The sequence below is a fragment of the Poecilia formosa genome, unplaced genomic scaffold (genome assembly GCF_000485575.1).
Source record: "Poecilia formosa unplaced genomic scaffold, Poecilia_formosa-5.1.2 Scaffold41, whole genome shotgun sequence".
In the NCBI taxonomy this organism is placed as follows: Eukaryota; Metazoa; Chordata; class Actinopteri; order Cyprinodontiformes; family Poeciliidae; genus Poecilia; species Poecilia formosa.
In genome coordinates this window covers 829,608-842,546 of record NW_006799980.1, presented here as the reverse complement: position 1 = coordinate 842,546, position 12,939 = coordinate 829,608, and the positions used below count along the sequence as shown (strand labels likewise).

Genomic DNA, 12,939 nt, shown 5'->3' with positions numbered 1-12,939 from the left:
GCAGCAACTTCACTCAAAACATACTGATTTGCAAAGAGAGTGAGGATAATGTTAGAAACACAGAACGACAGAGGAAAACTGTAATATGTTGGAAAAATCATGATGCCAATAAGCATGGTTGATTTTGAGGACTGCTGTGAGTTAAATCCCTTTATGATGTGACGTTTTAACATTTCCACATACAGTCCAGTGTGAACATTTCTCTGTTCATGTGGAATTAAGTGTTTCACCAAAACCAAGTAATACTTTATTCTCTTTATTTTTCTATTCAGCAACTTAATTAGTTCCTGTTTTGTTAGGGTTTATTAATATGTCTAAATTCAATAGCGTAACAAAACCACAATGTTCTGTTTAACTATATTCAAGAGAAAACTCAGGTTAAGAAAATGGCCGCCTGTCAATTAATCACTGGTTGATTGATAAGCTCAATCAACTTCAGATTAACTCAATCAATGACTCGCATCCCTAATTAGAACTGAAAAGGTGCAATATTCTGCACAATAGGCAACTGCAAGCCACATTTTGAAGAGGAAAATAAATAACCACAACTTTTGTTGAATGAGTTTTTTTATCTTTTAGGTCAGTTTTTTTTTTTTCGTCAAGCAACAGAAGTAGAACGCTCTACATCAACACTAAATTTTACAATATTTCCATTCAGTACCATCCCTCAGGGGGCGCAGCAGGAGCAGATAAAACAATTCAGTCCAAGCAGCAGCACCATTTTTTTCTGCACATCAGAATTTCTAAGAAAAAAAAAAAAAAAAAACGCTAATGCAATGAGTGAGATCATACAGCCACTTAAACTGCCCACCTACACCCCTTCCTCCGCCAGAGCTCCACCACGAACCTGGCGGCCGTTGAACACTCTGCCAAGATCAGCGGCAAGGAAATGCAGGGAGTTTGACCAAGTTTGAACAGCTCAGGCCATGAACGGCTCTCTGAAGGACAGCGTTGCTAAGCCTAATCGTCCGGTTGGAGAGAAAGTCTGCTGACTTTTTCTCCAGGCTGAATGTACACTGAAGCATTTGGCTGAAAACGACGGCATTACCACATGAGAACATCTCCAAAGTACATTACAGTTTCGACTCATTTGTTTGCCCGTAGATTTTTGCTGGAATGATGGGTCGGATCTGCCGTCGAGATCAAACTGTTTTTTTTTTTCCTGAATTATTCGGAGCAATTCCACCCACAGATCCCATTCAGCTCATAATAAAGCCGCATTGTTGCGCTATAGAGTCTGAAAAGTCGTGTGACTGGTCTGAGAAAGTTTGTGGACTTACAGGCAGGCAAACACATGAGATACGGTGACTTGAAAAAGTATTCAAACCCATTCAGTTTGTTTTTCATACATTTCATGTTACAATCACAAACTAAAATGCGTTTTACTTGGGATTCAGCGTGATAGACTACCATAAAGTAGCGCCCAAATAACTAATGTAATGTGCATTTACACACACATTCATCCCTCAATGTCCCTAAATTAAATACAGTGCAGCCATTTGCCTTTATAAGTCCTCAATTAGTAAGGAAATGCAGCGTGTGCAATTTAACCTCAGTGTGTGATGGAAAACTAACACTGCAATTCCTGAGCAGACTTCTGTGGAACATGGTGGTGGCAGCATCATACTGTGGGAATGCTTTTCTTCAGCAGGGGCAGTGAATCTGATCTGTGTTGATTTAATTGTGATGGAGCAAAATGCGGAGAAATCTACTGGATGTAGAAAAACCTTTGAGACGGAGATTCCCCTTCAAGCAGGAAAACCATAAATACTGTTGCCAGAGCAACAATCGAGACGGTTTAAATCAAAGCATGTCTACGTATCAAAGTGGTCCAGACCGAAATCCAATAAAAACACTTGAAAAGTGATGTTCACAGATGTTTTCCGTCTGTCCTACAAAGCTGGCAGATCCATACTTCAAAAGATGTAGAGCTTCAAAGTGTTTCCCTACCATGCTGAGAAAAAACCCTATGCTGCACTTCTCTCAATTTCATTTGTAAGAAATCCTGAAAATTATGTTGTCTTTCAGTTCACAGTTATGCACTATTTTGTGATGGTGTGCTACATAAAAACCCCAGTAAAACACACTCAAGTTTGAGATTATAACAGCAAAAAATATGAAAAACTTCAATAGGTATGAATTATTAAGAAAGGCAGTGTATATTTCTTTATGCTAAACAGACATATGTATTCTGACTTAAGTTGTACATCTCCACGGTGGCCTTTCCTTTCTCTCCATGCATTTTTTCCCCCCCTTTTTTTAATAAGCCTCCAGTCAAAGTCACAGGCAAATTCAAGGTTAAAGCGTACACAAGTCTCCCACAGTGACCTTTATCTCAGAGAGAGCCTCATGAGCCAACTGTGGGCAGAGATATGCGAGAGTAGCCTCCCGCCAAACAGCGAGAGAATGCAAAAACAATCAAAATGTACATTTCAATCATAAAACAAAGCAAAGTGTCCCAAATTGAGAACTGAAGGTTGATTCTTGAGGTGGTGTCGGAGACAGGAGCAGCACAGTTTTGCTGCTGTTGTGTTTTGGCACAGCTGACAACGTGATGATCAAGTCCTTGGATCCCGACCACGACCGCTGACAGACGAATTTTACACAGAACAAACTGAAGCAAGTTACTCTTCAACTGTACAGCCGAGAAATGGACACAAAAATAGACATGTTATATTCTGCTATGACAAATGTATTAGCGCTATGTGCTAAAATGGGGCAGAGAGAAAGAGAAGGACAGATTAGGAAATAGGACAGGCACTTCAGCGCTTATGCATAGCGAAGATTAAAGTAAAGAGGCAAGCAAAGAGGAAAGGAAAGGGAGAAAAAGGAGTCGTTAAGCAGGATTTAGAGGCTAAAGCACTTTCACTTTGATCAGTTTGAAAAGACAAATGAAACATCCTAATTAACATTAACAACTGAGAACAAATTGGCTGTCAGATTTATGCAAAAATTATTACTATCCCATTTACAAATGCTAAAATCAATATTTGCTGACCATACAACGCTAGCATAATCATGGCTATTGATAGGGACACTGTCCTCGGCTCTGTGTACTGTTTGTTATTTAGCATCCTGAGACGAACGGGATTAAGCGACTGTCTAAAGCTAATAGCACTAATGGGATTGCGTCGCTCTATATCAGGGGGTCTAACCCCGGCTGTGATCAGCAGTACAGTGAATTTATGTCCAGGCTAATATGCTAATCTGAGCCAGCTGGCTTTAAGCTAGCGAGCAAGCTGCACTATTCCCTGCTACAATTGCCATTTTCTTTCAAGCTTGTGGATTTGAACACTTTTATTTATGGCTCACCGAACAGCAAATATGAAAGTAAACGGTTTAAAAAAGAGAGAGAAGAAGTCAGGAGGAAAAAAGTATAAGCATCAAAATGCAACACATGGATTAGCAGAGAGCTAATGGCAGCTTTGCTAATATTTCTCACAGTCGGATAGAAGGCTAGCACGTTGCTAGTACCGTTTACACATATTTGCGTTCATGTCATATTGGAGTTATTGTTGTAGCAACTTTTATTTTGTTGAGAACTTCTCATGCAGACACAGCTAAACGAAGTAATAGTTTGTTTAGAAATTCTGACAAAGTTGCTATAAAACTAAGAAGCTTATAAAAGTTTAGTTTTAGACGCCCACAGACAAATGGGCAACACACATCGGCATGTGTTAAAAATACAAGTCTGAACTCATCCTAACAAGGTCCGGTCACTCCTCCTTTTCGGGCATTATAACTTCAGATCGAATGGCTAAATATCAGTTATTTGTGTCACCTTGGTGAACTTCAGTGCTGGTCCAACCTGTAATAAAGTATGGCAAGCCAAGAGTGCCAAACATTGGTGTTGACTGATCACTTAAAAAACAAATAGAAAATACAAATCGTCATTTGACGTGCATTAGCGCCGCATTCCAGAATTGTTTTTCTTTATTAAAACCAATTATCTCAGCAGAAGAAAAAAAGAAATCTAACAAAATAAAGACCTGAGTTTGTTAATTAAAGGTGGTTAATGTAATTTAAATAAAGGAATAGATTGTTGAATTGTCTTACATTCTCTTAAGCGATAGCTCTGATTTCCATCCTAAGCATATATGCTAAAATTTTACTTAGAAATGCCCAATTAAAAAGTTTATGGCATACAATTAATTACGAAAATATACTTTTTACAAAAATCTTTGCGAAACAGATAGTTCTCCTTTTTTCACCGCTTATAAACAAGTTAATCTTTGGAATTACAAATGCTGATTTTCACATCAGTTACATAAAAGAAAGGTTGGAAACGTGCCGATATTGGGAACCAATGATTTTCTGCATTAAAGGGGTTCATTTGATGAATATCTTATTTTCTTTCTTTACATCCTTTCTTCCAATAAACGTCAACAATGGCAGTGGTAGAAGTACCCAAAAACTTTAATTAAAATAACTAGCACCTCAGTAAAAAACAATATATATTAAATGAAAATACAGCCCTGAGTTTTTTTTAAGCATTACTAATGAGATATCACTGGTGATATGTACTTAAAGATAAATAACATTTAGTTACTTTGGAAATTTAATTTCAATAAAATTAGGAAATGTGCAGATCACATTAATTAGTTTTTTCAACTCACTATCAACTTAAAAAGTTTATACATTTTTTTTTCTTTTTTTTAAGGGAAAGGGCATAGCAAAGATCCTACTGTACTAAAACCAGAGCAGATGTAATGCTCTCTGGAATTTTAGATGGCATATTTGCTAAAAACATGACTGTTTCTGATTAGAGAAACTTTAAATATTTCCAATCTCTTGCATTGATCCTATATGACATGAACGCATCGGTGGTAAAAAAAAAAAAAGAAAAAAAAAGCTACTGATCTCTATCAGCACCATCAGCTGTAATTACATCAAGTCAAGAATGAAACAATAAAACCAAAAGCTTTAGCTTTTAGAATGGCTACGATATGAAAATGAGGCACTTTTTGAGCAGCTATGTGACTTTACATATTTTCTTTCTTTTTTTTTTAAACATACCACTCAGCCAAATTTGTACTCTTTTGTCATTAGAGGTTCAAAACAAAACAAAAAAAACACACACACACACACACAAAAAAAAAAAACCACTTTATTCTCCATTCTGTACCGTCCTCTGATTGGCTTTCACTTCATGAAATGAGAGCAGCGAATTACTCTTTAAGAATATCATTTGGCACACATCCCTGTAGGTTTGCTCAACCAACCGGATGAAAGCAAAGAGGAAAAAAAAAAAAAAAAAGAAATTTTCCATCAGTTTATGTCAAAGTGCTTCAGGGTTGCGTCCAATCCAGCAGCTCTGTCCATCTGATTGGCTGTCACAGGAGGGAGAGGTGGAGCATCGAAGCGCTTTGAGTGATACCAGATTGTCTCTCCGAGGATGAATCGCTGACATCAGCACTCTGCAGAGGAAGAAAAAGAAACACAATCGGGTAAGATGTGGAACAAACAATAAAACGGACATTCAGAAGATACAATTTATCAGGTTTATTAGGATGGGTGACGTTTGATACAAGTGTCCGCTTACGGGTTCTGGAACTCAGTGATCCAGAAAGAAAGACTGAAGTTTACAGGCCGGTCAAACAGGCAGAAAAAGAAGGGATTCAGACAGGGAGAGAGACAAAGGGGGACAGCAAGATACAAAGACATCGAGGACACCTACTGCTACAGGCGGTCACACAAATCTGAGCTTTTGACTTTAGGCCAGCAGGGAACAGACATTCGGATCGGATGCTGCGTTTCTCAGGCCGTGTGATTGCGTGACTGCGGTGCATAGAAGACATAGAAGCACACACACAGGTATGCGCAAAAAAAAATGTCATCCGCAGCAAGAATCGAAAGTTTAAACACTCATCCCCAGAAGCATTGATGGGATTAAAGTCCCGGTTCAGAGGCTAAAAAAACAATCACATGGTGTCAGGAAGCCATCTGTCAGTCTCGCACACAATAAGCCATCTGAGGATGTCCTGGCCAGATCTTCAAAGCGCTAAAATATTTTTGCAAATAATACTCTGTATGTGCCAGCAGGCTTGCAACTTGTACTTTTGGTCTGAAAACAGCAATGTTGGAACTTGAAAATGCATTCAAGGCTTCCATGAAGCGCAGTGAAATGGAGAGAATCTAAAAATGCATTTCATACGAGTCAAACCAAGAAGAAATGAGGCACAATTTGCAAAACGTCCAATTGCACATGAATGACGATGAATGGTGTAAAATTTAAATTGAGCACTGACTGTTTTTCTCAACCATGCTGGGCTGAAAGTTTAATGCTATGTACGCAACATACGAGAGCTCGTAAATAGTCAAGTTATTATCAACCTCCCTGGCATTTCAGTCACTTTAAGCATCCAGCATGTCGAGGGGAGGGAATCTTCATTATTGAAGACAAAGCGACTGCATAGCGTGGCATGAGAAATTACAAATAACTTAAGCAGGAATGGCACATGTGTACTTTGAATGGATTTTTTTCCTACTTAAAATCCCAAAGCTTTTTTTTCACTTAATGAAAGTTACGAACACGTTGCCTTGAGGTCTGATCCTCTGTTTCAAGCTAGTCTGTTTAAGAATATTTGGCCAAAATGGGAATGATGACACAATTAATATAGACTAAAACAAACAAATATGAGTTGCAAGAAAAGAGAGAAATTAAAAGTTTATCCCCATTCATGCTTCGAAGCATGTGTCCCTAACCCCTAATCAGACTTTTACTCAACACAGAATAGACAGAAAAAGCCTCTTTGGTCAATCTGTTTAGCACATAACCTGCTAATAACTAAAGGTTGATCTGAAGCAGACACATGAAAAACAAAAACACTGTAAGCGTTTACATGTCCGTCTGTGAAACAAGCAGTAGTGCCTCATCCTCCCAACATGCATCGTGTGATTATCACAGCAGCAGTAATGGCAACAATTGCCTTCGAGGAGTTTTGGACGTACAATTGTTTACATTTTTGCTCAAATGTTTTTCATTACTTGCAGTATTTTCGCTCAAGGCTCTCCTCCCTTCTGGATCCCAAATGAGATTCTGACTGTACGAGTCCCGTCTTTGTCACGTCTGACAGATCCGCTCCCTAATTTGATGTCGTCATTGTTTTCCTTACAAAATGCCTTATAACTGTTATCGTACCGTCTGACAGGTTTTTACAAAAGAGCGACAAGCTCCTAAAGATCACGTTGATGCTCAAATTGACGTGTCTTTGAGTGTAATTGCTGCTGTGAGCATCTACGGTTTTAAAATGTCCCACTTTGGAGTAAATGAGTGGCTGCTTGTGCAGTTTGCATTGCAAACGGGATTAAAAAGCAATATAAAAACGGCTAAACCGGGCTGCTTTCTGCAAAACGCAGTGACTCACGGTGGAGGAACTCCGTCTGTTTTGGCCAATCTAAACAACATCATAAAGTTACTGAAGAGACCCAGCTCACAGAGAGTTCCCTAAAATTTCCCAGCAGCGCTCAACTCTCTAATTGCACCAGGATACTCTATATTTATACCCCTCCTTCTCTCCCAAGTTTCTTGCAGTGCGCTATATTTAGCCCCCCCCTCCTACCCTTGGCACAGGCGGTGGCCACCAGCCGGCCTGCCGGTCCCCGGCGGAGTGAAGCGCAGCACATCGCCTCCCTCTCTCCAGCAGAAACAACAACAAGCCATGAGTCTGGAAGACCCCAAAGAAAGAGGCGACATAAAGTCATGAAGAAGGAGACGCTACAGGCCTCGAAAAAGTATTTTCCCGCTTATGGAGTTGTTGCTTTTTAGGTAGCATAAATGGGTTTGCGGAGATTTTAAAGTCAGATGAAAGCAACCCGAGTAAAAGCTCTCCAAGTTCAATTGTGCAAAAAAAAAAAAAAGAAAAGAAAGAAGAAAAAAAAGTGATTGCCTTGAACCTAAACACTGCCTGTGTCGACCTTGGCTCCAACAGCCGTCATCAAGTGTTTGTGATAATTACATCACTGCGGAGGCATTTTGGTTCACTCTTTTTTTATGAAGTGTTTTAGTCAGAAGATGGTTTTCAAACACTAATGACCTGTTTAAGGTTATACCAAAGCACCTCAATCAGATTTATGAGCAAACTTTGACTAGGCCACCCTAAAAAAACCTTTTTTTGGAGCCTTTTGGGTTTTTTTTTAAATCAGTCCCAGACCATCACACTACCGCCACCATGTTTGATGATCGGCAAACGTGGTGGTGATAGGTTTACACCGGCTGCAACAAGTTACACTTTTGTTTTTTTAGTCCACCAGATATTTTCCACAAAAATCTTGGGGATCGTCAAGATGCCATCTGGAAATATGTTCCAGATGGCACACTCTAGAACATGGTGCACTCTCCCATAGATGGCATTTTTGCTTCAGATGTTTTTTTTTTCTTTTGTGATCTTCTGAATGTGTATGTTGGAGTAATTTTGGCCAATCCTGGGAAGAATCACAACTATGCCATGTTTTCTCCATGTGTGGATAACAGATCTCAACAGAGTCCCAGCAGTTTTTTTAAGCCTTTCCTTCTTGAATATCTCTGGATCTTGATATGAAGTGCTGCTTTTTGAGGTCTTTTGCCATGCTTCATGCTGTCAGACAGATTCTGTTTCAATTATTTCTTGATTCTGCAGGGTTTTTTTCATTAGGCAATTAAAAAAAGTGGTTCATTCCAGATATTTTTCCAACTTTTAGTAAAATAGGTTGAAAACTGTTTGCTGTATTGACTCAGGTTATCTTTGATATATATATTTTTTTCGAAACTTTCAAGTGTGACAAGAAAAATTGAAGAAATCTGTAAGAGGGAAGTTTATTGTTCACGTCGCAGCGTAATATTGACCTTTCCCCAATAAAGACTTTATACAAATGGATGAAAAAATAAAAGCTGCTGACTGCCTCGCATGCTACAATTAAACATTTCCTCCCTCAGCCCCACTAATCAGATATCGGCTTCTTATTTTCTCCCCTGGCACATCGATCTCCTTCATTTCCTCGAATCGTTTCACCATCTGTGGGCAAATCAATATCACAATGGCCGCGTGCTTCTCTTCCTCTTATTCCTGCAGCCAGACTGTTTAAATCAAGATGTTTGACAAGACTATCTGCCTCCGCAGTCCTCGTCTCGCCACTTTTACTGCTCTCTGGCTCCGCTGGTGACTGTGTGAGTGCGTGTGTGTGTGCGTGTGTGTATAATCAGGGAAGTCTGTATGTGTGAGACAGAGAGAGAGAGAGAGAGAGAGAGAGAGACATCCTGATGAACGGCTGCTTTAAAAATTGAAAGCCACCCAGTTCTCTGGTCGTAAATCTAGCGTGTCAGTCTGTCATTTTCCTGCCGCTGCAGCTCCCCACATGACGCGGGGCAACATGAAATGAGTCACTGTGTCCGCTGGCCACTGCAGTCATCTAAAATTATATTTCGCCTGAAAAGAAACAGGAGCAGACCGGAGGTACCGCACTCCATCATTGGAAACGGAGGTAAGCACCGGCAATGAGGGGAACTGCTGCGAGCTACGAGGGAACGGAGGCGAGTTCTACTAACCTCGCGTGGAAAACGATGCAATTCACCTCCGAGATAATTTGTGCTTCCCCATTCAGGCGGAAAATTGTGTGGTTCCAACCTGCAATCTGAGACCTGTTTGTGAAAAACACAGACTCCCTCAAAGTCCAGGGGTAAGCCGTCCATGACCTGTGATCCACAGCGAAGGATTTCAGAATCATCACAGGATCAGGGATGAAACAAAATCTCTCCAATCAGCAAGTTTTCCAAGTGAGCAACTTCGCTTCTGAAACCATCCGGAGCTGACATTACAAAGCTTTCCAAGCGCATTAATACCGCCTAAACTTTCTCAGGTTGTTTTTTCACATTACAACCACAGCTTCAGTACAATTTATTGGGATTTTACGCGATAGACCAACACAAAGCACGACGTCATTTTAAACCACAAACCACGTCTGGGATAGTGTCAACTTTCTGACGTAGCCGCTCCGGTCTGGTGAAACCAAAACTACGTACCGTACCACGTGTCCAGTACCCTGATGTAAAATAAATATTTATAAAAATAATAATAAAAAAAAAAACACCATTCCCATGAGGGTGACAGTGTGATGCTTTTCTTCAACGGGGTCAGGTAAGAAAACAATGAAGGGTGAATCGTCATCGATATCGCCACAATACGGCGACTTCCCCGATTTGCAGGTCAGTATTTGTGGATTTTCCTGTGAAGTCTTTCACTTCCTGACTTCCTGAAAAGCATAACAAAAATATGTTTTTACAGAAAAGCAGCTTTGGAAGCTGACATAACAAGGCGCGATGACCGGCCAATCCGGGAGCTGCATTTTATTTTCCATGACCCTGATTGGCTGTAACCCGAAGAACAGAAATGAGGAAGACTATTGATGTTAGCTTTAGCAGTAGAGCTAAGATGAAGGTTTCCTGTATTTGGTGTTTGAACTATTAAAGTGTGCTGCAGTCATAAAACACTTTTAGAGGAGATCTGAGTTATTGTTTCTAAATTCCCATAAACAGTGACGGTCTGCTGTGTTCAGCAATTATATCTCGCAATATATTATATGCGTCTCGTAATTATGTTTCCCTAACGTCATGCATTCAAGGAGAGTGAAAAGTAGCATCCCCATGGTGAAATATGGTGGTATCATCATCATGCTGGACCTTCGGCAGGTACAGAGAAGCTGGTCAGAGTTGATGTGAAGGAGGACGGAGTTGGAAGTTCATCACACGATAGAATGGTCTAGCTAAAGTCCGTCATGTTGGATCCCAATAAACAAAACTAAACAAAACAAAAAACAATTTGCGGTTGAAACGTGACACAGCGTGGAAAAAAGTCCAAGAGGCACAGATCCTCATGCTTCACTTCATTAACTCGTCTCTCCTGTGAGTGGATTAGAGGCGCAACCTGAGCCGGGATCCAGCACGAAGACAGCTGCAGGAAGAGAACTGGCAACCCGCGGGACGGCTCCGGTGTCGCCTCATTTCATTTCTTCCAGAGACGCCGGGAAGTCTGTCGGTCAGGGGGACGTGTTTTGTTGCCCTCTGACCGCGGCGTCTGACTTCACCGTAGTCGCTGCTCGGTCGCGAATCTGAGTCCAGCTGAGGATGACGATGAAACGACACTCCGCCCGAAAGTCTCGCCGAGTTACAGGGGTTTGAGAATTGCTTCTTCGAGGAGGGCGTCAGCTGCATCAGCTGATGGTTTCACAATGCTTGGAGTCACTGCCAGAGGTGGATCAGTCTCTCTAATCCCTGCAGCAGATAAAAAACTCATCATCCTCTTCCTCGTGTCACGACTCAACTCAAACTGTTTAATTTTCCCACATTAAGTGTCTGCTTGAGGCAAGGCAATACAAAATAACTCGTGTTTTTGTCTAAGCTAAAGTATGAAAGGATCAAATTCTGGAAACCTACTGAGGCTCTCAATTAGGAAGGGAAGCAGGGCACAAGAAAAGGGAAGAAGGAAGGATAGGAAGGAAGGTAACAAGAAAGGGAAGTGGGATACAAGAAGGACAGAAACAAGGGTGTTAGGACGCAACGATGGAAGGACAGAGGGAAGGAAAAATGACGAACTAAGAGAAGAAGGGAGAAAGGAAGGACACGAGGATGGGAAGAATGGAAGAGATGGAAAACACAAAGGAAAAGAAGTGAGAACACAAAAAACAAGAAAAGGACACAAGAGAGGAAGAAAGGACACAAAAAAGAATGAAGGAAAAGAAGAAAATAGATAATGGGACGCAGACATCAACATTTATTTTTTATTTAACCAGATTTAAAAACTCTTTTACAAGAGTCTCCTGGCGAGCGGCAGCAGAACAATTACAAGTCATTTATTTGCCTGTTCTGCGTTTTAGCAGGTAATGAAAACCCAGTGCTCAGCTAAACAGAACCAACAGGACGACAATGGGCCTCCGATTGTTTGCCGAACCAACAGGAACGGCTCGTTTGGAAAGGACAAAAGCGGCATCAGTCGCCACCGGGGCCGGCCGCACACCTCCGCAGAAAGAGCAGGTGTCCGCCTGCAGGAGCAGCGATTTGCAAAACCTGCCGGCTTTTAGCAACAGTTTGACACTCGAAGCGGAAGCCGATGAACGCAGCACATGTTCGACATCCTGTCACATTACAGTCCACGGCGCATCTCTATACATCGCTGCGTGCCAGCTGCAGTGGAAACCAGATTGCTGGGTGTTGAAAGGCGACTGGTATGTGCTCTGACTACGCTTCCACACCCACTCTGTCCCGTCTTTAACTCTGCCGGTGTCAATCAGGCCCGCAGCACCTACTGCAGCTGTGCAGCCAGCTTTCAAACCAGGAACACGCGAATGTGCAACGTACATTTGCATGTAATATGGCCCAGTAGGTGGATCAGTAGGAATAGCTGGAGCTGAAGGAGGCGGCGTTGTGAGGGGTGAGGGGTGAGGTCATTGCAATTTCTAGCTCTACCTTTTATTAGGCCGATGTATCGGGTGAAAACTGAAAGCACCAGCGGCTTTAGATAGTTGCCATCGAGCTGCAAATATGACAGCGGGAAAGCCCGAGGGGTGTGTTACGGCACACAGAGGAGCAGGAATGTGTGGGGTCAGGAAGAGGGATAGACAGAGCAGCCGAGTCGGAGGGGCTGGGGGAGCAAAAGAGGCGTATTTGCATGTAAACCGGGTCCAGTGTTCCCATGACTGCCTCCACATTTGAGTGTTGTTGTAGAAGTGAGTCTTTCTTTAACAAGCTGACTTTCAACCAGCTGGACAAACGGCCTGTAAGCTCCTGGCACAAACAGCAGCGTGGAGAAAACACATACCTCTGGAGTTCATCGATTAATCGTGATGAATAGTGATTATATGATTATTGAAGTAATCGTCAATTTATTTAGAAATCGATTAGCAGCTAACTGGTGTATACAGACTCAAAAAATGGCCATTTGCTGAAAGAGCAACACAGTAATGAAGCCA

General features: G+C 41.4%; 1 protein-coding gene across 2 annotated transcripts in view; it reads right to left on the bottom strand.

Annotated features, from left to right (window-relative positions):
* Positions 1-596: 596 nt before the first annotated feature.
* Positions 597-12,939, bottom strand: part of LOC103137524 (insulin receptor substrate 1-B) — a 53,783-nt gene continuing 41,440 nt past the window's right edge. Inside the window, exons 4-5 of one of the 2 annotated variants that reach the window (XR_001661997.1) lie at positions 10,583-11,245; positions 597-5,417 (exon numbers count right to left, since the gene is read on the bottom strand). Coding sequence is in view for 1 of the 2 variants with exons in the window: in XM_007551296.2 (XP_007551358.1) it covers positions 5,410-5,417 (8 nt within the window). In the remaining variant the exon portion in view is untranslated. The remainder of the gene's footprint in view (positions 5,418-10,582; positions 11,246-12,939) is intronic. The other variant, XM_007551296.2, reaches the window with a different exon arrangement.